Source organism: Trematomus bernacchii, unplaced genomic scaffold, assembly GCF_902827165.1.
Source record: "Trematomus bernacchii unplaced genomic scaffold, fTreBer1.1, whole genome shotgun sequence".
Taxonomy (NCBI): Eukaryota; Metazoa; Chordata; class Actinopteri; order Perciformes; family Nototheniidae; genus Trematomus; species Trematomus bernacchii.
Window position 1 is genome coordinate 16,327,573 of NW_022988050.1, and position 27,011 is coordinate 16,354,583.

Genomic DNA, 27,011 nt, shown 5'->3' on the forward strand with positions numbered 1-27,011 from the left:
TAATTTGGATTAACATTTATTCTTAAGAAGGTCGTGTAGAGACCACAGACTTCATGATCCAGACATGGGGGATACAAGAGGAAACACAGCACAGAGCTAAACCACAGTCTTAAAAAAATGAAATCAGTGCACAGATAATCTTACAAAGATTGCATAATATAAAGAAAGGTTATAACATTTCCCAGAAACAGTGCAATTGTACCACCACCAGGACCACAAAATGCAACCCACTCCACCTGCATCGCCAGTTGCCTAAATGCTCCACTTCCACAGAGGCAAAGAATAACTTCTTCACGTTAAATACTCCAACTAGATGCTTTGTTTAAGGAGGCGGGGGTAAGTGCATGTTAGTCTGGGTGGCTACAGGTTTCATACACATGATGAATGTTAAAGAATATTTGCATTTGTGAACCAAACCCTAACCCTACATTGCACTTGGGAAAGCAAATATAAAATATAGACAGTATATATATGACATCCAAAAAAAAAACATCCATACCTGCAACACATAAATAAACGTCGTGCAGAGCCAGTGTTTTCATTTGTCCCATTAAAAAAAGGTACCAAGGCTACATGTTCGCAAGAAAATAGGGACAGCATTTACATAAAGTTTTCACATTTAAAAAAAGACCTCAGGCATTACTCCCACTCACTTTCTCAAGCTCAGTGATTTGAAATCTTTAGTGTCTGTAGTGCATGATGGGAATTCAATCGGCGACAGACTTACAAATGCTTCAGATGAATCCTCTCGTACTTCAGCCCATGAAATAACAGGTTAAAACGGCAAATGTAATCGGATAAATAGAAGCTGCAGCAAGCTCTGGTCAGAAAAGGTATGTCATGATATTTCATATAAATAAGCATCTTATCTTCATATCAAAACATTATTATTTTTTTAAATGTACCTCCAGTTTCTGCTCCACAGCTGCATTATAAGACCAACTTGAATCCATGAGATGAAGGTCTGACTGACAGAGGTGGACAAATCAAACGCACCTGGCAGTGTACCTCTGCTACACTTCCTCTGTGAAGATTAGAGAGGTTTGAGGCCACAGTCGTTGCTGCTGAGTCGCATTAGTTTGGCAAATGTTCCTGTTATTTCGTCCACCTCAAGTAAAACACCCTCCAAGGTCTGTATATGATCATTAACAAAATAAAACTGAGCCGTACAAATCACATTTTTACTAATTCCCTTCAGCCTTCCTGTCACCTGAATGTCATGAAGAAAATGACTATTTATGTGTTTGCTGATGGGTATCGCACCGACAACGCACCAGCTTGTACAAACAGTAGATTATGCAGATACAGGCGCAGCCACACGAAGTATACACACACGACACGATACACACACCAAGAGGCTTAGATAGAGCTAATAAAACACAGCTGCGTGATTGAAAAATGGCACCAAAGTGAAACGGAGTGATGGGTTACAAACCCTCCTCTTAGCGGATGCCAAGCGTACATTCAGTTTTCAAAAGTCTCAGAGGACACGGCTTCAAAAAGCCCCGTCTGGATGTGAACGCGACCACAGGCTCCGCCTCTAACGTGTGAGGTCATGGGCCCTGGCTAGTGTCTGAGGAGGGCAGTGTGCTACATGTACTGGTGTGCATATTCTAACACTCCCAAGCTATGGGATCTAGATCAAAGCTAAACCTGCAGAGAGGAAGGCCACAAGGCAAAAAGAATCATCAGAAACCCTTCACCCAAACACCGTCTGTAAATAATCAACCTCCTCATGAATGCTGAAACACTCGGCCCTGAAGAAAGCTTACTGGACGTTAGTAAGATGTGCATGCTGGTGTAAAATGACAAGAAGAGACTCTGGGACTGAATGGATGAATAAACCCGTTAGTTAAGCAGGGACTTGGTCTAAAAACTATTAATACACGTGCTTTTGACAACAAAAGTAAATGGTCCGTGTGAGGAGGTGTGTAGTTCAGAGATGTGCTGCTTTGGTACGGTCATGGACGGATCCCTAGTTCTGTTACAAAACATGTAAAAATTCACACACCAAAACACCTGAAGAGACGAGCAAACACACTTACTGTACCGCTTCCCGCAGAGGAGGACGGATTACAAAGCATAAATATTATTTATATATTTTTTCTTTTCCCCCGTGAAGATAAAAAACACCGTTAGAAAGAGGTGTCGCATCAGCGTGTCGAAGACGCCCCTGGGTCAGTGCGACGCAGAGACACGGAGCACCAGTGGACGAGGGTCACACACATGCACGCCTCGAGAAAACAGCCCTGAACCCAGACACACACACACAGAAAGAGCCAGTGTGTGTGAAAGCCCCCACACATCTGTCCGTTCATTGGGGTGGGGGGTGTCAGGTGTGTGGAGCGGGCGGGTGCTGGTGTGGGCTCTCAGGCGCAGAGGCCCCGGCACGTTGGGACGGGTGAGTACGGCTCCTCTCAGGCTCACAGCTGGTGCACGATGCTGTCGGGGTGGGTGGCGGGCACGGAGCCGTCCTGACGGAGCCGCTGCCACTGGAACGTGGTGCTGAGGGAGCCCACCTCCTCCTCCTCGCTCTCCTGCTCCTTGGCAAACTCCATGAACACCTAGCAGAGGGGGAGGAGAGGAGGAGACAAAGGTTAAGATGCTGAGGAACACTTACAGATAATAACAGGTGGTATAGATAAGAGCTGCTAACAACTTCTATTAAAGGTCCCCTATCATACAGTTTTTCATCAATATATTATAGGTCTCAGATATATACAAAACATGCCTCTGAAGTGTTTGGCTCCAAACACCAAACAGATCATTGCAGCATCCCATAATCCCCTCTGTTTCAGCCCCGTTTCCAAAGTGCTGATTCTCTGTCTGTTACTTTAGATGAAAATATGGAGCCACTCCCCACGCCCCTCTGAGAGATATTTGGTTACAAAGAACACAATGGTGCTCTAGGAGGAGATGCAGGTGATAAGGTGGGGGGGGGGGGGGGGTTACCTTGGTTGGTGATTGGCTAATGGTTACACAAGCCAAAAAATCATTATGACATCATAAAGTGGCCTAAATCTGATCAGCTCATTTTCAGACAGGTTTTTATATAAATGGATCAGGACAAAAAGAGAGAGAATCTTTGTTCCTGAAACTTTCAGAGTCTCTTTACACAGAGGGGCCACATGTTGATGTAGAAGAGACAGGAAAAAGTGGATTTTGCATAATAGGTGACCTTTAATATATCAAACCCATCATTAGTACCGTATTGACCCGAATATAAGACGTTTTTTTTTTTCTAGAAAAAAATATGAAAAAGAGGGGTCGTCCTATATTCGGGGTCTACAGTAGACTTTTCGATGTATTTACACAGTCACAAGAACAGATCGCCCCAAACGAGTGTTCCCCCAAGCGAGACACCGTCTTAAAGTACGGTAACAGTACACAGCAACAGGAGAGATGGAGATGGAGAGACACAGCGACCAACTGGAACAAAGTGGCTCAAAAGTAAGGCAAGTTAATAAACAAGAGAGGCGACCTTACGATGCCAATTCTAAGATAATGGTGATCAACCAAGCAGAGTCATCAAACAACTGTCGAGCAGCAAAGAAATATGGTGTTACTGAGTGTGACGTTAAAAGATGGCAAGCCCAAAGAAAACGCCTTCAAAATGTAAACAGTCTTTATAAAAACCAGATTTGATCTTCAAAAAGGCATTTTGCGTCTTGAAAAAGAGGGGTCATCTTATAATCAGGGTCATCTTATAATCAGGTCAATACGGTAATTCAATTACCACGCAGGAAAAGTCTTTCTTGTAGGCCTCCACGGCAAATGACGGATTAAAAACAAATTGGAGTAAATGGGGGCAGTCCAATTCAAACAAACATGCATTTTCACTTAAACTTTTCTATTTGAAGTATTTCAGACTAATCAGGACTTGCATGCTCCAAAAGCACCATGGCGCAGGCGTGAGAATGTCTATGTGGAAGAGTTTCAATAGTACAACTTTAGTGAAATGCATGTGTTTGGGTAATAGTGAGAATACAAGTAGATTACAGAGACTTGGATCAGAGTAGTGGAGAGTTTGTAAACGTGGCCCCCTTAAACTAATTCATTGAATTATTTGTTCACTGTGAATGCGCTGTGAAGTACTTTTATCATTAGGGTTTCATATTGGTAAAATATAAAGAAATAGGACCAAGAAAAAGACATGTCCAGTTGTTAAGTATGCATTGTTTAGATCCCATGATGAGTCATGTTTTACATATGGTTGTTTTTACATATTTCCCAAATGCTATAAGATGTGACTGCTCTAGATCATAAGAGTCCAGTGCAGATATTCTCCATCTGTGAGAAATGTGACCATGAACTGCAGTTCATTTCTCAACAACACACTGTACCTGCTCCAAGGTGGACTGGGAGAAGTTGTAGTCTTCAAAGTTGAAGTTTTGCTTGGCTGAAGATAAACAGAGATTAGGAAGATTAATGACATTGAATGACTCAGCAGATACGGCTCCAATTGATTCAGAGTGTGTGTGTGTGTGTGTGTGTGTGTGTGTGTGTGTGTGTGTGTGTGTGTGTGAGTGTGACTCACCACTCTCTAACTGAGAGAATGCCTTTGCCAGAGATTTGACATCCTCCATGGGAATCTTGTAAACCATCAGAGTAGCAAAGCTGCATAGAAAGAATTGATCAACATTGTGAGGCGTTCACTTGTAATAAATAATGACGAGGCATAACATATTTGATTAAAAGGCAAATGTAGTTTTAGCGGTATTTAGCAGAACTTGCATGTGTGTTCCAAGTAGAGGCTATATTTCCCACAAATCACTACAGTACCAAGGAATTAGAAAAAGTGTTGCTTAAAAAGAATGTAACGGGAGGAAATTGGTAGAATATGTGTTAGAGCCAGTCTTTTGTTTTATAAAAAGGGCCACTTAATTGTGATCTGTAGTCATGACGTTAGTCGAAGCACAGATTTTAACCCTTTAAGTTACCGTTAAAGTTATACAAGCCAACAAAGAAAGAAAGAAAGAAAGAAAGACCACCTAAGTTTTTATTATTTTATTTGAGTTTTGCCTCTTTTCTTTGATTTGTTCTGACTATTGTAAAGGCCTGTTTTCCTTGTTGAATGTGTGAAAAGGTAATTATTTTATTTTGAGTAAACACACATACACCAGAGGCCAAACAAGTCATCCCAAATGTGAGTAGAACCAATCTGAAGGAAAACGCGTTAGAACTGTCTGTTTAAGGCGTCTAAGTGGCTTGATAGAAAACAAAGGAAGGAAACCGCGACAATATGTATACTTCACTATAAAAAAGGGACTCATCTCATTTTTGTGCTCTACTTTTTCCTTCTTAGTGTGCATACTATTCTGCCTATCCTTCCCATTTAGTTTGTTTACATTTTCCCTCTATATTGTCAGTCTGCATAATATGCTCCCTTTCTTCCCGTTTGCACGTTTCGATACACACATGGATGTATTCCGCTATCAGAATCAGACTGAATATGATTTGCTTTGTTGTAAGGTGGTGCAAACGTAAACAATCTAAGAAAATAAGTTGTAAGAATAGGTACAAAAATAAATATAATAAAAAGAAAGTAATTTTATAAAATAAACTCTTTAGCATTAAAAAAAGAAGTAGTAACACCAAATTTAAATATACAAAATAACCTAAAAAGCTAAAACACTTTGGACAATGAATATATGACAAACTACAGAGTATTATATATACCTCTCCTGCCGGGCAGCGTGGGGGAATATTCGGAGAATCTCTTTGTGCAGCAGCGCCACCGGCTGCAGCCCCGTCAACTCCTCTCTGAGCTTCACCTCCAGACTGTAGCCCCGACCGTATTTCCCTTTTAAATGTTGGATAGAGCCGATGCATCTGATGAGAGAGAAAATCAAAAGCAGTGATTCAGGGATCCTTTCCTTCAGCATACGCCCCATCACAGACTAACGCACTAACCTGAGCTGTCCGGACACCATGATGGCGACGCGGTCACACACGGCCTCCGCCTCCTCCATGTAGTGCGTGGTGAGGATGGCCCCCCGCTGACGGTTCTTGAAGGCAGCACGAATGGCCCTCCTACACAAAGCAGAGACCGAGGTCAGAGGCTTCAAATGAAGACACCTCCACTACCAAGTGTCCTTCAGCAGAATAATCAATGAGTCATGCTCCAGAGCCGAGCCTACTCTGTGACCAAGGTCATCACAAAGGAAAACTACATCAAATACTGTGACAGAAATAACATACAAAATGAACGAGTGTCAAGTTTAAACGCTAAGTGTATTTTATTTTACATTTTTTATATCCAGTAATTGCTCAATTCTAGTTCTTTTACAAGACTGTTTTGTTTAAAAACCTAATTATCGTACTTCTTCTTTCAAATTATTTTCCATCTCAGAAAGTATTTCTTCTGTATTATTTTATAGTAGTTTAGCCTCTATTTATGTGACTATGTTTTTTTCTCGTTTTTATTGCCTTTATAACATCTTTGGCATTTTAAGCCAGGATTCCTAAAATCTCTAGAGTATAAAAAAAGGCCAATAAAAAAAAAGATGTGAAGTCTTCAAATAACAATAAAGGATTGGATTTTATTGTAATGTATTTTTGTAAAAGCCAGAATCTTTTATGTGAAAATGTCAAAGAGATGTTTTCTACAAAATGCGTCTTAATTATTATAAATGTACTATTCCAGGGATAATATTGTGCAAGAAAAAATAAAACAAGAAAAAAATGAATCCAACCTTTTCCTTTGACATCAAATGTAACACAGGTTAACATTCAAACCTGTAGGAGTAAAGTAGGAGAATGGTAATGCAGAAGAGCCTCACCACATGCGCTGTTTGGACTTGGGGTCCATCCCTGAGGACGGCTCATCCAGTAAGACGATCTGAGGATTCCCGATCATACTCAGAGCAAAGCACAGCTGGAAACAACACAGCAGGGCGGTCAGTTTGGACATGATAAGTTGTTGATGCAAATTGGTCCCTACAACACATCATTTTGGCAGGAAGTTGAGCGGGTTGAATGTGTACAACTCCAAATTTTAACTCCAGTGGCTTTGTAAAGAAATGTTGGACGTGTTCTGACCTTCCTCTTGAGTCCTGCTGACAGGGTCTTGGTTTGTTTATTCAAATGGTCCTTCAGCTCCAGAGCGTTCGCCACACTGAAAACAACAACAACAAAACAACTTGTCAGCTTTTACACGCCAATTATCCCTAAATCCTAGACATCATTGGGACACTTTCTAAAGGTGGGATACTCCTGGTTGATCAGTATACGCAGATCAATTCAATGGATACATAATCAAATACTGTGAGTGGAGTGACCATGACCAGTGTTCATTTTGTAAAATGCCAGCACCATCTTTGACTAAATGAACATGAAATATAGTTGACAGAAAGAAAGAGAATAGACAAATGCTGTTTGAATTTCTCTGAAGGTGTTCATGAGATATCACATTCACAAGAACGTGACAGACATAGACGTACAGACAACCCGGAGAAATAACCTCCTCCAGTCTTGGCTGTCGGCCCCCTCAGGAATAATATGAGGTTAGGTTATTATGATAAAAACTTACAAAGACATTTGGCTCGGGACTAAATTGAACATGTACTGAACTTCAAAAACTACATTCAAGGTGAAATGCAACATGAATACCAATAGATAACAGTTACAAAAAACATTCATATTGAAAAAAGTGTGATTGCAAATTGGAAGAGGGAGGCAACAGATGCAGTGGTGATGATAAAAGTGTGAATCAAAGTCACCTGAGGCTTACCGTTTGATGATGTCAGGAACATCGTGTCCTTTCAGGCCCTTGATGGCAGCGTAGATCTCCAGGTGTTCCTGCAGAGTGATCCTGGGCCACAGAGGGTTCACCTGAGGACAGTAGCCCACATGCTCCAGAGGATTCTCTACCGGACGGAACTCTGTGCTGTAGTCCCCCATCAGCACCTGGACAAAGGCCATGGAAAGGAAAAAACAAACATTTACAAGCTATTTCCAGATGAGAGGGCCACACATGTAATCACTCATAATATCACACTATCGCAGCAAGCTCTGTATTTAACAGAATATCTGAAAAAAGACTTCAGATTAAGGATTCAAATTAAAAAAGGAAGTATTTGACGATGATGAGGGAAGATGTTTGGAGTCATCTGAAGGTGCACATCATAGGGTCAACATTTGTGAAATTACTTAAAATTACAAAAATCCACACTAAATCTTTATATAGGAATCTGGAACTAATAGAGACAAGGAGAGCAGCTTCAGTAATATCTGTACCTGGCCTGAGGTGGGCTCAGTGTCCCCCGACAGCATGTGCATGATGGTGCTTTTTCCTGATCCGTTGGGGCCTAACAGTCCAAGAACTTCCCCTGTAAAAACAGCAGAAATGAAGACTATGGCTGGACGGTTTCTTCATGGATGGGAGCAATCCAAACATTTGATCACCATGCAATCAAAGCATTATTTGGCTTCACAGAAAGAGTAAACACACCTTTGCGAACACAGAAAGAGATGTTCTTCGTTGCCTCTTTCCTCCCCTTGTTCAGAGAAAAGCCTTCTCTCCTGCCTTTGTACTGCTTGCTCAGGTTACTCACAACCACCGCTGGTTTCTAAATGAACACGACACAGGGAAGAGGAATTCACTTCAGGGAATGCCTCATGATGGCTAGGGGGTGCACTGATCAGGACGATTCCTCATTTAGAATGTACAAAGGAATTCTAACTCAACCTCTGAATGCCGAGCAGATATTCATTGTGTTTAATGGCAATACAGGGCAACAGTCACAGCTCAAGATTAGGCCACACTTATATAATTAGTATTATACTAATTGTAGAATTATTTTCCATAGGCTGCATAGTAAAGCATTGTAACTTCATAATCATTTACCAAATTCAATGCATGTCTTTATCTAATTAAATAAAAAGCACCATAAATTCATTTTTTTAAGGTTGATGTTATAATAAAATGTGACGGCAGCCATTTGTAACTTCGTTAAAAAAAATGGTTGCTCTAAATGTGGGCCGATTTACATAATAATAATACAAATAATAATGCATTTATTTTATATAGGCGCCTTTCAAGGCTCTCAAGGTCGCCGTACAAACACATAAAAAACAAGATACACAATACATAACACCAGCATAAGAGACATAAACAAGACAATGCAGTATATAAATCAATCAAATAAATGAAAACAGAGGATGTGTGATGGATAATGATCAGGGTGGATATGCGAGTGTGAAGAGATGTGTTTTGAGACGTGATTTGAAGATGGGGAGAGAGTCAGTGTTGCGGATGTCAAGTGGGAGGGAGTTCCAGAGGCGGGGTGCAGAGCGGCTGAAGGCTCTAGACCCCATGGTGGTTAAACGGAAGGGGGGTGCAGTGAGGTGGAGGGAAGCAGAAGACCTGAGTGTGCGGATGGGTGTGTTGATGTGCAGGAGGTCGGAGAGGTACAGAGGAGTGAGGTTATGGATGGCCTTAAAGGCGAGGAGCAGAATCTTAAAGGTGATACGGGATTTGACGGGGAGCCAGTGAAGCTGCTGAAGAACAGGAGTGATGTGGTTAATGGAGGCGGTTCTGGTGATGATGCGGGCGGCAGAGTTCTGAACCAGTTGAAGTCTGTGGATGGATTTGAGAGGGAGACCAAAGAGAAGGGAGTTGCAGTAGTCGATGCGGGAAGTGACCAGGGTGTGAAGAAGAATGGCGGTGGTCTTAGGGTTAAGGGACGGGCGGAGGCGGTTGATGTTGCGTAGATGGAAATAGGCAGACCGAGTGATATGACTGATATGAGATTGGAATGAAAGTGTGCTGTCGAGACATAAAGGAAACAGCTCCCTATTTCCCTGAAGCTCACCTCTTCACATGACTGGCAGGTGAGGGCCTCCTTCACTCTGGCCTTCTCCATCCGAACATCCTCATCCTCGTTCAGCCCTTCCTCTATGTTTTTGTCCAGTCTGGGCTTTGACTTGGATGAGATACTGGACATGAAAAAGAATGATCATTAAAACATGACATGGGTATCACACACTGGTGTCAAACTAAGAAGCGTGCACTGTTTGTGTAAAATACAGGAAAAAACCCTCTAAATGTCTTAATTATAACTTAAAATCTGATCCCTACCTGCTGATGGTCCTCCCTCCGTAACGGATCTCCAGCCAACGCAGCAGGAAGAGCAGCAGGATGCACTGCAGATAGGGCTGAGCACAGAAACAGACAGAGTATCATATCTGAACACGTACAGTGTCTGTTTACTGAGCAAAGCAATGTTTGTGTTTGTATATACGTACAGCTACAACTGCAATGAGCAGGTTTTTCCACAAGAAGTTGGACTCATACAGCGAGGGGAGGAATGTCGACTGGAAACAAGAACAAAGATCAGTGAGAGGGGGTCCTGATCATACATCAGCGAGCCTCTGAAAGGAATTAACAGCTTGATCTTTCACATCTTCACAAGTTCAAGAAAAGCAAGCTGTATCATTTTATATAAACAAGTTAAATGTATACAATAGAGAGTAAATGCGTCTTGTTAACAACTCCTGAAAAATATATAAGTTCCACTCTCCAAAAATAGCTTTTATTTCACTGTTATTTAAACTGGAAAAAGTTGCCTTTGCTTTTATAATGGGAGGGTTGATGAGAGCAGGAAGAATATGTAGTACAGTACTGTACAGTATGTGCATCCAAATATACGGAAGGGTTTAAATCAAACAACCTCCTTTAAACAAGTAGAACAATCCCTTTAATGCAGGTTTGAAATAAAGAGGACCAGAGAAACCCATGGAAGAAGTGCCTTTTGAGCTCGTACCTTGGTGATGCAGTTGAGGCAGCCCATGAGAGGGTACAGAGGGTTGAAGAAACACAGGGCGTTGTGCAGGTTTCTGGTCAGTTCAGGGTTGTCGTTTACAAATGACAACTGAACCAGCGAGGCTGACACCACACACACCTGAAACATAAGTCGCTCAGTTAGTAACCTTTCACGTGACTCCAAAATATGACCATCATACAGTAAGGTAATGGTAAGATAGACACAATAAAACAAATATGAATCTAAAACTCGTTCACAGCATGTGCACTGTGACATTAGAGCTGCTGAACTACAGCCAATATATACACTTTTTATTTGACTTATTGTAGCATTACTTTAGGCACTAGTGATCACAGTTCTTAATGAAAATAGAGCTGTAACCACCCTACAAATAGTTTATTCAATGTGAAGCCACAATGCGTCCCGCCTCACCATCATGGAGATTACAGAGAAGAAATCTCTGTTGCTCTGGACTCGAGCGAAGCCAAAAGAACACACATAGGAGAAGAGGATCATGGCTGGACCAAAGCCAACAGTACACAGCACCTAAGAGAACAGAGAAATCATAACAAAATATTTATTGTATCATTGGTTATAGATTTGATTTATAAATGCTACTGCTGACGTATGCTCAGCTTGTTGATCGGATCATTTAAGATCCTGAAGTCTGAGGACTAAAATCAATCAGGATAAAATGTTTAATTCAATACGACCAGGTTTAAAATGTAATAAAAGTCGATTTGTAACAGCATCTGGCAGATAACTCGAAGGCTGATGCATGCTCATTGACCATGTAACGGACCTTAACCTTGATTTCATGTATAGAATTCTCTAGGTTTGAAAAATGTAGGAAACATTTGGGATAATGCGAATACAGTACTGAACAAATGTATAAAACGGGTATAGTTTTTTCAGACATTTTGAAGAAGAAAAGTTAAATATTATACCCAAAGTCTAGCATTGTGTGTGTAATGTGTTATCTGATGGTTAAATCTGCCAACAATGTGGAACCAAAAGACACGGCTTTTCACAGAAACTAAAAGGTATTGCTGTCCAAGAAGGTGTTCACCTAACAAGCTTGTTTTCTGTGAAGTATGTGTGAGGCATCATGTTTAAAGTACAGACCACAGAGGTGAGGTTGCTGGAGGTGAGCAGGTTTCCGGTGTGGAAGGAGAAGAGGATCATGGTCATGCAGGAGAGGATGAGGTAGTAGAAGGGGATGTCCACCGCTGCCTGGCCGCACCAGTACGCTGACGGGACCAGGCCAGAGATACGCAGTGTGGAGCGACACTTGATCTGAAGGAGACAAAAACATCCAAATATACACACAGCTGAAAATACGGTCTTATATATGACTGAGATCTATTTTATCATTTTACTATAATTAGGGCTGTACCAAGTTTTTGTTTACATTCGAAGCTTCTATTGGGGTGAATGTTTGTTGTCATGTTTTAGGACACCATCAGACATAAAAATGAAATGCTTGAACAAATGACTCGATTGAATAAAGTCATTGATCCAATTAAATAACATTTTCTTTTTATATATCAACGCTTTTTAAATAAATACAACTTGTCAGCGCGACAAGAAGCAAATACATGTTTTTTTAAAGGCTTTATAAATAGCAACAAATATAGTGCAATATTGAAGCAGATTGTATTGTTATATAAAAACATTTTTGGAAAAGATAACTTAACTTAACTAATCATTATCTTTAACTAAGAAAGCTGCACATTTTGTGTATTTAAATGTAAATGTGATGAAAGATCCAGCCCTGATTATAGCCAACAGTATTAAACATCTACAGAAGAGTAAAGGAAGGTTGTTGCGATGGTGGTCTCTGCTCTACAGGAGGGTAAGGGGCACTAATGGAGCAACTGAATCTTTCAGGACTTGGGACCTGTGATAGGCCAACTGCATCTAACACAAAAAAACACGTAACCACGACATACCCGAACCTTTGTCACATGTGATCCCCTTCTTTCATGTTACCTGCTGCTTTCCATTTCTCAAACTGTCCAATGAAGTGCCACAAAAACATTGTTTCAAATTCACATGTAGCAAAGGAGAGGTTTATGAGTGCACAGTAGTTGGGTTACAACTAACAATTATTTGCATTGTCATTTAATCTTCTAATTAATTCCTAGATTCAGTTTTTACAATGTCAGAAAGTACTGAAAAATGTTTTTCCCAGTTTCTAAAAGTCCAAAGTGAAGTCTTTAAAGTCTTAGTTTGTCAGTCCAAAATCTAAAGATGTGAATAATATATGATATAAAATACAGAAAACAAGCATTTCTGCCAATATGCATAGAAAATAACTGACTAAATATTATTAAATGTTGGTGATTTTTTTTCATTTCAATAATCACAAATTAAATCAATAGCAGCAGCTCTGCAGAATATTTCCCTATATTAGCCCTTTGCAGTAAAATCACTCCTAACTTTCTTTTAGGTACAAAGCTATGGTTACAATTCAAAATCAAGAAATAAAAAACCTTAACTTTCTTAAAACTTTTATCTTTGCTAAATAATTCCCTTGTTGTACAGATCAAAATATCGTTAGAATCATCATCAGTGGGAGTCAGTGCTTACCTCTCTGTCTCGAGTGTGGTCCATGGCGAAATACGCAGGCATCCCAGCAGCCAGCATCCCCAGAATGATGGCCTCTATGTACACCAGAGCATAGGACGTGGCATCGGGCATTTGCTGAGGGATGGCACAATGAAAATATTTAGAATCTTCAAATGGCAGAGGGTAAAAGGATATATATGATCTGCTCATATGAAAGTAACATGGGCTGAGTAATTGATATACAAGGATCATTTAGGGGGTGAAGTATGTCTTTAAATACTCACATAATCAAATGGTTTGGTCCAGGTTCTTATCTGTCCAGTACCATTCAGACCTCTTAGAAGAGCGTTGCTTAATACATTGACAGCCATTGGCAAGGAGTGAACGGTGGTGCTGTTGAACGCAACACTGTACCTGAACCCCTGTCGACATACAGAAACAAAGTGTTAACAGAGTCCACTCAATCTAAATATAAGGCTCTCAGTTGGAGTACTTAGCAGCACTTAAACAAAGAGCCCTTCATCTGGAACACTACTAACATAACTGCTGATTTTTTGTTTTTATTGAATCTGTACGATAATAACCTTGCTGGATCCTGTCACGTTGATGGCGGCGCTGTGGGGGGCTGCAGCCATGTAGTCGCTGTCTTTCATCAGATCTACTTTGAGGTCCTGAGACTCCAGGTTGTGGATGAAGTCAGAAATATCAGAGCCTGTTGGCACAACAACAAAAACAACACTTCAAACCAATGTGCTAGAAAACAGCTGATGTAAGGAGCTCCAAATGCAGAGAGAGTAAAGGAATACAGAAAGGGTCATCCTCGTCAAGGAGGTTAGAATTACACCCATGGGACAGTTCTCATTGACTCTCTTCTCAGGTGTAATTGAACAGTTGTACAGCAGTTAGAAGCCGGTCACAATATTTACAGTATGCAAATCTTTCTTTGCATAATTGCCATGAATAAATACTTATCCTTTAGAACATCTCCCGGACTCACCTGAGGAGTTCTGAACCAGGAGGCCGGAAGAGTATCTGTGCGGCATCTCGTTTTTGTTGAGGAGGTAAATGGGTAGAAACTGGCGTTCTGAGGAGTGAATCTGGATGTTTCCTGTGGCCAGAGAAAGGACGAGCACTGCAGCCACAAACACCAGGAACAGGGCCAGACTGCAAGGAAAGACAGGACCAATCAGTGGAACCCACAATGTTTCAAAAACACAAAAGGGCATGTAGAGCATAATATAAACCACTTTTAACCATGTATTTAAATTACATATTTGTTACCTAATTCTGCTATAAGAGAAATATAGTTTACGGTAAGTTTAGTAGGGAAAAATAGTTAGCAAAAATAAATATTAGCAAACACAGGTTATAGTACATTAAATATGTACATAAAATCACTGCCTTTATCACAATTTGCTCTTTCATAAAGTGCAAATCTATGTTTTACAATGATATAGAATTGACCTTTTATTTCCTCAAAGTGTATTTCTATTTATTGAGAGTGTTGTTGAGAAGTTGTCCAAATAGTGCAGTTTGTGCCTTTTATAAATTAGATATATATTGATAATTAAACATGTTTAAACTAGTAAAGTGCAGTTAGCATCAAACCGAGTCAGATCTTAATTTTCTCCCAGGCTCCCTTTCACTTAAGATGGAGGCAAACAAAACAAAAAACAGGAATGTATTCCTCTTGTATTAGGCCTAACTTAAGTGGATCATGACATATTGGGTATGGAACTAATCTGCAGATGACTTCCAAATTAGACTCATTTCTAAATAAAGCCTGCAAAATACTAGGTAAGGTTGGATATACGTTTTGGAAGCGGTTACTGATAAGTGAAGGTTAAGAATAGTGGATCTTGTTTTCAAACATGATTTGTCTCTGAACACTCACGTGTAAATGAAGGCTTTCCTCTCCCTACGCATGTTGAGCATGTGCAGCCAGGCCACGGTGCTGAACTGCTGCCGCCACAGAGCGTGACCCGACACGACGTCAGACTTGTTGTCAGAGAAGGTCAGCAGCCGCTGGTCGGTATCGTCCACAGAGGCGTTGTCACCTTCCTCCTCCGTCTGCTCCCGATTAAACACACTGTAGTCTGAAGACAGGCAACAAACAAACTGAAAAACACTCATACAGACAGACTCTGTGTTGAATTAGGAAGTAGATTGGGATTTATTGAGATCTGCTTTGGTGACACACTCACCAGCTTGGTCTACTTCGGTCCCTGCCTCTAAACGAAGAAAAACATCCTCCAGGGTTGTCATAGAAACCCCATAGTTGATAATTCCCAGATTGGGTTGGCAATCGATCTCCGAAAACAAGCCTGAGAAACAGAAATGAATTAGTACTGGGTGCTGGTCCAATGCTGTTACATTGAAAGCTTAGTCACAAATGAGTCATTATTTCAACATTTGCCTGGGTGGGACGTCATTTAGACAGTAAGAAAGAGGATTTTAATTGTATTAAGTGTCTGTTGATTCACTATCTAGTGCGGAAAAAGGAAACGGCTTGTGAACAACTGATTCAAATGTTAGAATAACATTTTTTATTTGAGTGGATTGTAAACTGGGAGTGTGTGGAGATTCTCGCAAACCTAACATTTCATGCTGTTGCAGCCTTACAGCATCTAGCTGGCAAAACACAGGTTGAGGTTTTTAATGAAGTAGGACAAACAAAGTGTTTCAGTGAGCTTGACACTGAACAAACTGTAATTATTATAAATGGGTCTATAAAACAAGACAAGTGTGCAACCATCCCCATGTGTTTGGATGTCCCCATAACTAAGAACGTTCTAGAATGAAGTGTTCCAGCAAAATGTCATAAATGGCACTACTAAGTGTTATAGATAGAAATATATTTTACAAATATTGCTTACAGGAGCAATTTAATGTATCACAATTAAGTAGTTAAAACCTGACTCCACAACCTACAATTTATGGACTGATAAGCGAAATCTATCAGATAGATAATAACATATTCTCTGAGGATCCAGACAGTTGGAGTCCCACCATTACTGTGCTCTTCTAGTGAGTTGATGTTGGTTCCCCCACATCTCCTGGGCCATTCCAGTGTCTCAACCTTCTGATCAAGGTGTATTTAGTGGCACTGGCCTATTATGTGATCTAGATTATTATTATCTTTTATTTCATATATCTAATGTTTTAGAATATTTTTCCACTTATTTATTTAGTTCCATGTATTATTGTATCTCATGTTTCTTTCAATGTATTGGCTTTGTAGATACAGCTGATTATAAAATATATATATATATAGAAATATAAAAACTGTTGACAAAAGTGTGAATATGTTTGTATAATGAAACTGAAAATGAAATAAAACCAAGTTAATAAAAACCACAAAAAAAGACGGTAATTTTGGTCATTTATTTGACCTTGAATTAGTTTGAAATATTGCAGCGAGTATTGAAAGACTCAGTCAGCTGTCAGATAAAGAGTTAAAGGTGACAGGCTGTATACCTCCAACTTGTTAAAACCAAGTCAATGTTTTATACCTTTACTATTTGCTGACTGTAAGGACTAATATTTAAGGATCGACACTTTAACTAGATGTGAACTGACCTGAAAACATGTCCATGCCCTCCAGAGGCAGAGTGAAGGTCAACTCTGCGTCATGTTGTCGAGATAACTTCGCCTTGGTAACATGCTGCTTGACCAATGACGTGATCTTTTCAGCTTCACATCCCTCGTTGATAGACATTCTGCATGAGAGGAAAAACACACTAGTTAAATAATAATACAAATGTAGGCATTGCCACCGTTCCATAAGTTGTTGCAACATAACAAATATATATTGACCTGAGATTTCAACATCATTTAATTCATTCATCGGGCCATTTTTCAAAGGGTTACTAAAGGGCCACTTGTTATAATTATGCAAAGATAGGAAGTATTGTAGTGTTTTTATACTTGCCTGAGATGATATCCAACACCACACTTGACTTTGAGATAGAGAGAAGAGCCTACACATTTGAGCTGTCCTTGAGAAATCACAGCTTTGCGATCTGGTGAAAAAAAAAAGGATCTGTGATGAATAACAATAACAGCAAATTGATAAATGTGATACTTTTGAATTATAGTTGGGAAAAAACACCATCATTACATGTCTTCAAAGTGCATTTATAAGTGCTCAAAAATCCAAAGCAGCTTCATTATAAATACAGCATTTGAGGAAGTTGGCGCTTTCGTAAAAATGAACAATGCTTTTTTTAAACTGCCAGGAGCCGAATAAAAATATGATGGGTTTAAATAATTTTAAATCCATCAGATTTTGTTCATTACACTCAAACAATGTTAAACAGCTGCAATGCTCAAACATTCTTAAATTAAAATCTGGGAAAAAAAGGCAAAAGTTAAGCCTGAATTTGTGCCTTTAGTTTCCAAGTAGGTATGACATCTGCCTTCTGCTTTTGTGCATGTGGGTGAGTGCATGTTATGTGACAGAGAGAGTTCATACCAGCCAGAATGTCAGCCTCGTCCATGTAGTGTGTGCTGAGGACAGTGACTCTGCCGGCTCTGCGGTTCTTCAGCAGCGTCCACACCTGGTGTCTGGAACACGGGTCCATGCCGGCCGTGGGCTCGTCCAAGAGCAAGATCTGAGAGGAGCAGACACCATGCAAACTGCTCAGGGTTCACCCAAGCTGAAGTAACACTGACTGATAATTCCAGGTAAGCTTCTTCTTCAAACCGTAAAACTATTGTGCAGTAAAACTCAAACATGGAGACATTTTCTGTTGTCATGTTGGTTCAAAAACACTATCTTTTATGTAAACAGCTGATTTCAAGTACGTTTTGAATGGAATATACTGCAAACTGATCTCAAAATGAGGGGGGGGGGGGGCATCCTGTCGTGCTTCTATTGGCTAGTGCTCCAAAACATTATACGTGATAGTTTAAGGGGCAGGACATCTATTAGCAGTTGACCAATCACAACAGAGCCGGCCAGCTAACCAATCAGAGCAGACTGGGCTCTGGTTTCAGACAGAGGGTGAAAAGAGCTGCTGCAGCACAGGCAGTATGAGAAAAATAAAGAGCTTTTTGAACATTAGAGCATGGAGACATGTAGAGACACAACATACAAATATGAAACCTGAAAAAGAGCATGATAGGGCCCCTATAAATAAACAAGTAAACCATAAATAAAAAATGTATCCATTTAAAGCTCCATGTACCTTAGGATCTCCCAGAATGGCGATGCCCACAGAGAGTTTCCTCTTTTGGCCTCCACTCAGATTTTTGGCCTGAGCAGTCGCAATTTTTTCCAAGTCCAGATCCTTCAGCACTTTGGTGACCTATCAAAGAGAAGAGTCATTGGCCAAATTGGAAAAGATTCCCTTAAATCAATTTACTAAATCAATCAAGAATGATTTGATTTGGTGATTATATTGACCACTCAAGACGAATATACTGTAAGACAGAGGCTTTTAAACCAGTGTTTAGATAATCACCTCAGCGTCGATGTCCGAGGGTAGGATCCCTTTGATGGCAGCAAACATCCGGAGGTGCTCCTCCACAGTGAGCACATCAAAGATAATGTTAAACTGGGGGCAAATTCCCACCAGCTGCTTCATTTCGGAGCCATCTGCGATCTCTGCTACGGGGGAGCCATAGATGGTGGCCGAGCCGCTGGTGGGCGTGCAGATGCCACACAGGATGTTCATGAGAGTGGACTTTCCAGCCCCGCTGTGTCCCAGCAGAGCGGTGATCTGGCCCTCATAGATGTCAAACGTCAAACCTGACATCATGAAAATCAACCAGAAAATATTAAGTATATTAAGATACCAACAGAGACATTGTATATTGTTTCAGTATTGTTGTTGGGAAACTAACAATCGTAATGAAAAAACAGATGCAAAAACTGGAAATAAAAAGGTAATTTTGTAATGTATTTTATACTGTAACAACTTGAGGACAATATAGTTAGAAATGCAATTACAGATAAACCACAGGTCAAACAACCAATTTTGTGCCTGGGTTTCTGTACTATTTATTTGAGAGAGTTCGAAAGGTCTGTGGTGCAGGTGAGTTATTTAATATCTTTTAATTTAAACTTTGTTATGAACGTAATTAAATGTAATCTACTAAAGAAAAACTACAATGTTGCCAGGAAAAATGCTAGCGATGCATCTTTAATCACAACCACATGCTAATTGAAAAGCCTTTCAACTTAAAAAGAAAGTGTTTGGGACTCACCTCTCAGAGCCTCCACCACGCTGTCCTTCTCTTTGTACACTTTATGGATGTTATTGATGCTGCCAGAGAAGAAGCATACAGGAAATTAATTTTTTTTTTCAAGAAGTGTAAACACAGAAGCGTACCAGAGTGAAGAGCAGACTGCTCCCACAGGCCTTTCTCAGCCAGAACAATGGTGTTTGACAATAACCAAGAACAGAGCCAGAGCATTTTTAACTGAGCATGAAACTCTCAAAGTCTCCATTCATCTCCTCAATCTTTAGTATTAAAAGGCTCCTCCTCAGAGATTCATAGTTTGTGCTAAAACAGCATCAACATTTGAATTTACCTGCCAAGGGCAAAATGGTGGTGCGACAAAGCATCCTCTATACAAAGCATTTGATCAAACTGTAGTAACTTAGCTATGGAATTCCAACACATTTCACTAATAGTCGTATGCTACTGTAGTGTAGATTGTTACCGGATAGCCTCTTTCCCTCTGAACTCAGGTGAAATGGGCTCCACAGGCTCGTCGCCACCTGAAGTGCCTTTCACCTCTGTGTCGTATACTGAGCTCACTTCAACGTAACGCTTTCTGCGTTTCGACCAATAGGAAGGCTTCAGGAAGTACACCAGGGACCGCTTCATTCCAAAGTCCCCTGCATTTCAGACAAGACTTCATTACACAAGGTAATTGTAATATAACAATGACAGTTTATGATTAAACCTACTGATCCTACAGAGAAATGTGGCTGTTTCGTCTTGCTTAATTAGTTGTAAATGAATTAGTGAATAACTATCTGAATTGACTCACCAGGCAGAACCTGGTCCAGGTAGACAGCCAACAGCAGGTAGAGGATGCAGTCCACAACGAGCATGAACAGGGGCACGTACAGAGGATGAGGGCCGTTAGCCAGGGAGGAGAACACAGCACCATCTCCCTGGGCCTCCAGGTAAACCACCTGACATATGTAGAAACACACACACACACACACTTACAAATCATGTACTAAAGGTCTTGATAATTGCATGGTTCTTAGTGGATTATTTACATTAAATGTACATATGGATGAGCAAAATGACCATCTGTGGCCAATAGATGGGCTGCTAATGTCTCATAGCTAGTTACTGATTGTTATAGGATGTTGAATGTATGGAACCTGGTGAAGGCAAAGCATCATGGGAGGGGAATAATAGCAACTAGCCAGTATTAATTTTAGCCAAGTTTATATCCAAATATATAACAATATATAACAATGTGCACTTTATCCTTATACCATAACAAATATTTTTGCTAAATTTTGAATTTTCCTTACAGCATTACCACTCTTTTTGAATGTGCAAATAAAAAATGTGCATTAAATAGATGGATTAAAACGCACCTGAAGAAAATGTCTTGGCCAATCAGGTATTTCATAAAAAGGCATATACTGGAAGATGACCAGTGGAGCATCTTGTGGGTAAGTGTTTGTTACCTGTGCAATCCCGATGGAGAAGGCGCTGGGGGAGAGCAGGCAGAGGAGCCAGACCAGAGGCTGAGGGAAGTCCTTCATCAGCACGGTGAACAGGGACAGGCAGCCGAACACCACCGTCAGCATGGAGCCCACTGTGCTGGCAAACTTGGGCTTCTTAAATAGCGGGGTCATCATGAAGGAGAAAAAGATCTGTGAAACAAGAAAAGAGTCAAAGAAAGCAGAGGGAGATAGGAGGAAGGAAAATAATTCATTTCTTCCATGACTCCCATCATCCACCAACAGATGAAACCAAACAGGGCTGTAATAAAAACTCAGGTAAAAGATATTGCCTTAGAGACTGTGCACCAATTTCAAAATCAAAACAAGTTGGAAAGAGTTCACTCTCCAAGATGACCAACTTAAAAACGTCTTGCTTGAAATGCTGCCCTAATATCTTCCTAGTTTGAGGGCAATCACTTAAGACCTAATGTATCTCAACCTACTGTAGATATTAAACCATTGGAGTTACACATCTTGCATAAATCAAACCAACCAACACACTGAGGTCTCCTACAGTAGCTCTACCTACATTTGAAAAGTCCTTACAGTTGTATGCTCACAGTCAAAAGTTTCCATGGTGACAACTTTAGTAGAAAAATAGGTTAATGCAAACTTATGTGCACACTGAGCTCTCATGCAAAAATGCCAAATGTAAACATTGTCTTTCACACTGGTTCAACTTTTTGGATGACTGCATTATTTACTAATCATTCCCTTTACAAACCTTTTGGCAATATCAACAAATATAGGGGCAGCCATCTCTTTAGAAAACATATATTTTATATGTGAACTAAAGCTATGACAATATGCTGAATACATAGCTGTGTCATTTGGTGAAGGAATTGGGCAATGGAATGTTTTAATGATCAATGTATTGACACAAAAGAAAAACTAATGAAAGGCATAATAATGAAACCAAAACTATTTGCATGGCTCGACGCCACAAGGGGTAAATAAGAGGATATTAATGTGTCTAACATCTGTACTAGCTTCCCTCTATGAAAGCTCTACTCACCGATGATATTCCGTAGAGGAAGATGAGGAGGAATATAACCAAGAAGTCACTGTTAGGGAACAGGGCCGTGTACGTAGCGATGATGGACATTAGGAAGGACATGGTGGTTACCAGGGCAGCGTACAGGAGACCCCATGACAACCTGTTGGACAACATGAACACATAAGCATACAGGCGTACACAATCTCAAAGAAAGCAGCTTCTACAAATTATTTTCATGTAAACAATACTCAAATGATTTGAAACTGCAGTGACTGAGGGCCTCTTGCTCCTCACCAGAAAGCGGTGTCGTAGAGCCCCATCATGGTCATGGTGTCTTTGAGGCGATGTTCCTTCTCAGCTGCCACGTTGACGATGAGGAAGGTGACGAAGGGCGTGAAGGCCAGGACCAGGTAGATGGAGATGAGGGCGTGGGGGAATTTCTGCACCTCCACAGAGCCTGGCTGACCCATCATCACTACACTGAGGTCCATCTCACTCCTAACAGAACGCTTTGTCTGCATCTGTACAATAAAGATGGACCATTCACAAGCACATCATTAAACATTAAGTTATGATCCTAATCATTACAGATTCATTCATCAACATTTCTTTCTATATTAATAATAAAAAAAAAAAACATAATGTAGAAATTATTTTGTAGGTAATTTATGACTAATGAGCCTCAAAGGAATATTATAGTTTCTCTTTTTAGATGTATAACTTTCTCAAATAAATATGCCCCATTTTTTCCAACAATGGCCTTAATACGCCATTGTATGTAATTGACTCATAGTTTCAGCACTATAACAGAGCCTTCTTGAACAACTGTACCTTTGACATCTTGGAATAACAATAAACCCTTAATGTATTTTCTAAAAACACAACATTTCTTCTGAATTGTCTGTGACATTAGCTTTATGACTGCACAAACCGACCTGGAACCATAGACACTTTCTTTGTTGCATTATATGTTAGCCTGCGCAACACACGCACCATATCTTCCCTCTTTAGGGGGGGTGCACTGGAGAACACTGTGCTCCTCTCTGGCCTGACTCACCTGGATGATGGCTGCATCGATCAGAGACTGCAGGCGGATGAAGCCAGAGTACCAGTAGTTAGCCGCTCTGCAGTTCACTGAGCTGGTAAAACAGTTTGCTAGAGGAAAACAAAGACAAAGACAAAAACATAAGGTCAGGCCACATATGGACGTTATATTTCAGCTCTGGAAGGAAATCATTTGTTGGATGGTCTTTACATTACATATACAGTAAGCTAATATAATATAGTTTCTCTATAGTGTGTGGTGTGTCATATCATACTGTAGGCATATCGTGTGACGTACACCTACCTACATCTGATTTGGATGTCATTTCTTAAGATATCAACTGATTCTTTTAAGATATAATTTAAATTAAAATCTTTAGCATGGTGTCTTCATAGAAATATTCTTGTTGTCGGCAGAGTGTGTTATATATGAGGTTTATGTAATTTTAAACTTTTAGTAGTCACAATGACTGAAGAGGGTGTCTGAAAACTTTGAAAAGAAGATTTTGTATATATAAATACAGGAGGCAAATTAAAGAATTCCCAATTAGACTATACCAATAGATTCGGTGTAATCGCTGGGAAAGGGCAGCTGGTTGTACGGAAAGCGTAGCCTGTAAGACGTGGCGGTGCTGTCCAGGAACACCACACCGACGTAGCTGGAAGGCTCATAAAGGCTGGCGTTCTCCAGGTCCTCCTCACTGGCAAACATCTCCAGATGATCCTGAATGTCTGAAGACACAAGAAGGAGGATGAAAGTGTCATACAACAAGCATATTTGCCTCAAAACTTTCTAGTTTCATTTTCAGTCCCTATTCCATTTTAATTCAACAGTTGTCAAGATCATCTTACGCATCTCCTGGGCCACCTCTTCCATGATGTGGTTGGTGATGTTAGTGATCGGTGTGTAGCCCAAGCCCTTGAAGAAGTGGTCTTCGCGCTCCAGGTCCATGGTGCTGATGCCTCTATAATAAACGTGAGGATTCAGGGTGCTGATGAGTATCAGAAGACCCAACAGAAGCAGAGGTAGGATCAGTTCCTGCAGAGAAAGATACATAAAAGGAGCAGCTGATTAGAAAACCCGGAAGTCTGGATTTGGATTTAGTCAATACATAAAGCTTTTGAACATTGGTGACAGTTAGAACATGTATCAACAAGTGAATAGAGCACATTGGCTGAAGAAATACCTCCCATTTCCTCGTGTTGCACTTTTAATATTGCCTGTGTCTAGGAGCTTCGATGGCGATATAAAACGTCTTGATAAATAACAAGAGACATTTGATCTCTTCCAATCCATAAAAACATGCTATAGCTTCACCTTGAGCAACACAGTACATTGAAACAATAAATTGAGAGCCACTGGCACGTCAAGAGCTGATTTCATAGCTTGTCAGGCCTTTACAGAGCTTTACCCAGAGAAATAGTTCAGGGCTTAGTCTTAACACAATTCCCCTAGGATAACATCAATAAGGAGATTTGGTTCATAATGGATGATATGAATGGTGCATAATAACACTTTTTACACTCAACTGTTCTAGTTTTTTTTAAAGTAAAGAAGCTATATTAATTGCAGTGCAGTTGCAAAAAACTGGACTTTACAAACTGCTGCAAATGAAGCTCCTAGGGGTCCCTGAGTGCTACCTTTCCAAAGAAAATGTGATACACAGACATTAAAAATGCATCAGGGCAACTGAAAAATTCATGCTGTAACAAGCGAGACATTGGAAGGTAAAAGAGGGACAGGTCATCTATTTTATTGTATTTAAATATATACATTGTGTTTAATTTAAGAAGATCTTAACCAAAGGACTTGGTTTGGATGTAGTTTTATTTTGGTTGTTCTGACTGGAGCAGCCACAAGTGTGACACAATGATCACATTCAAAGGCTTATCAACTGTAACTAAGGGTTCCCTGGAACAACCCCAGAGAGAGATACAGACCTATGGACACTGACAGTGTGCTAGCCATAACAAAAAGGTCTGTGGAATGTAAGATATTGCTACAATACAGGCCTAAACATGTTTTTCTTCCCCACATTACTGTGAGGGGTAAAAGAAGTATAATTGACGTAACCAAATACTTTGTTCAATTCAAAACCTGGCCATATACAGTACATGTAAGCTATTAACACTAAAGGGGGGTATTGTTATAGAATTGGGAGGGATGAAACCCTCTTTTAATAGTCACACATGCAGAGCACACAGCACACACAGTGAAATTTGGCCTCTGCATTTAACCCATCCTAGTATCAGGAGTCTAGTACTAGTTATTGCAAATACATTAAACTCTATCTATCACTTCTACATTTCTTCCATTAGGTTTTCCTTGTTATTACTGCACAAGCTGTTCTCCAGACAGAATAAGCTTGGTTTCTTTGTTTCTATTATTTCACACATTATGTTATTGCGCCATGGCTCAAACTAAATATTGACTTGGCTGCATGACACATTATTGGATATGAAGACAAATGTCAAACACAACAACAACACAGCAGAACTATCTTTCTCCCTGAACAGATTCATATGAAAACTAAGCACCTGGAGACTCTGTTGCTTGGTCCTCCATTTGATGAGCAGATTTTTGTAGAGAAGACTTCTTGTTTGGTGCCAGACTCCAGCATCTCTTCTATATACGGGCTGCATACTTCCAGCATGCCTCATCTGGATGACGTACGGACGAGAAGTCGTCTCCGTAATGCTAGCCTCAGCTGCAAGTAAAAAAAAGTTTTAATTCAAAATAAAATGATAAAAAAACCTTTCTGTCACTTGAGCTGGATTTAGAAAACAAGCTTTATTGCTATAACACATAACAATAATGAAAGCAGTAACGCCACTTTGACTTACTTTCAACGCATACTAAGCTTAATGTCTTGCATTATTATTTTAATTCAGATAACAATTTAAATAGCCTTTATCAATCAATCATCAATTGTATGCGTCACTTGAAATTGTATTAAGGACAATTCCAGTGAAATGCATTTAGGGCTCTGAAAAATATATTTTCATGACATTTGATAGACTAAACATTATTTGTTGATGAAAAAATATTTATGGTGGCATTTATACATTACACACAATTCATAAATAACTATTATATGATGAGATGCAAAGAAGACACAAAGATAAACACACATTCAATACATCATTTAGAGCACTAATGTGTGCATTATGCCTTTACTTCTGCAAACATTCTTTTGCAAATGAATGTAGGTCCTTCATTTGCATGCATGCAAAACATAGATGATCTGAAAGAATGAGCTTTAAAATGACATCAACTATATTGCTTTTCCTTCATCTCAGTGAGCCATACACAGCTTTATAGCAGCTAACACTGGGGTGATGCTGACGGTGACCACTGGCAGGGACCAGGGGTAGACGTGTGGACAATGACAACTGCAATATCACCCTGTAAAGTGGCTTTTTTCTGCAAAGCGTACGGGAGAATGACACCTAGCCTACCTGTCAGATGAGCGTTTAGTTAGCTGACGTTAGCCTCTGAACCAACGCTACCCTGCTGTGTGGTATTTTGGCAAGGCTGAAATGTCAGCATTAGGGGAGCACCGTATTCACCCCTTTGTTCCAATGATGAATGGAAATTAGAAAACGTGTATGCGATTCTGTGAGCAAAATTAACAGCTAGAAATGACACGTTTGTTCTGCATCATCTGAACTCGCGCTGAATGCGGTGAAGCAAAAATAATCAAGCTAGCAAGCTACAGCAACACAACCGATAACGAGGAATCATACAGTATAGAAGCACTGATAAAAAGAAAACATTTCACATACTCACGTATAAAATACATTAAGGCATATCTTTCCTCGACGTGCGGTTTAACGGCCTTACATTACAGATAATGTTTTATGTCAAGAAGACCCCCTGAATGAGCTGTCTTGTTTTTTTACGTAGCTACTTCCTACTGTCAAAATACA

The 27,011-nt window shown here is 40.1% G+C and overlaps 1 protein-coding gene across 2 annotated transcripts; it reads right to left on the reverse strand.

The window, feature by feature from the left end:
- On the reverse strand, positions 1–26,992 carry abca5 (ATP-binding cassette, sub-family A (ABC1), member 5). 2 transcript variants are annotated; one of them, XM_034119864.1, is made up of 38 exons: positions 26,872–26,992; positions 25,620–25,789; positions 23,934–24,120; positions 23,640–23,813; positions 23,095–23,192; positions 22,332–22,558; positions 22,056–22,197; positions 21,002–21,190; positions 20,341–20,488; positions 20,008–20,185; positions 19,548–19,606; positions 18,803–19,089; positions 18,527–18,646; positions 17,812–17,950; positions 17,269–17,359; positions 16,917–17,056; positions 15,542–15,661; positions 15,232–15,433; positions 14,335–14,501; positions 13,922–14,049; positions 13,622–13,759; positions 13,359–13,472; positions 11,892–12,062; positions 11,199–11,312; positions 10,767–10,904; positions 10,249–10,317; positions 10,082–10,158; positions 9,816–9,939; positions 8,453–8,570; positions 8,239–8,330; positions 7,733–7,908; positions 7,042–7,117; positions 6,783–6,877; positions 5,914–6,033; positions 5,680–5,832; positions 4,538–4,617; positions 4,344–4,399; positions 1–2,564 (listed from the first exon to the last, which is right to left on the reverse strand). In XM_034119864.1, the coding sequence occupies exons 1-38, from the start codon at positions 26,882–26,884 to the stop codon at positions 2,424–2,426; spliced, it is 5,031 nt and encodes a 1,676-aa protein (XP_033975755.1). In that variant the 5' UTR covers positions 26,885–26,992; the 3' UTR covers positions 1–2,423. The 2 variants fall into 2 exon arrangements, with proteins under 2 accessions (XP_033975755.1, XP_033975756.1); XM_034119865.1 differs by having other exon boundaries at positions 26,868–26,992.
- Positions 26,993–27,011: the final 19 nt, after the last annotated feature.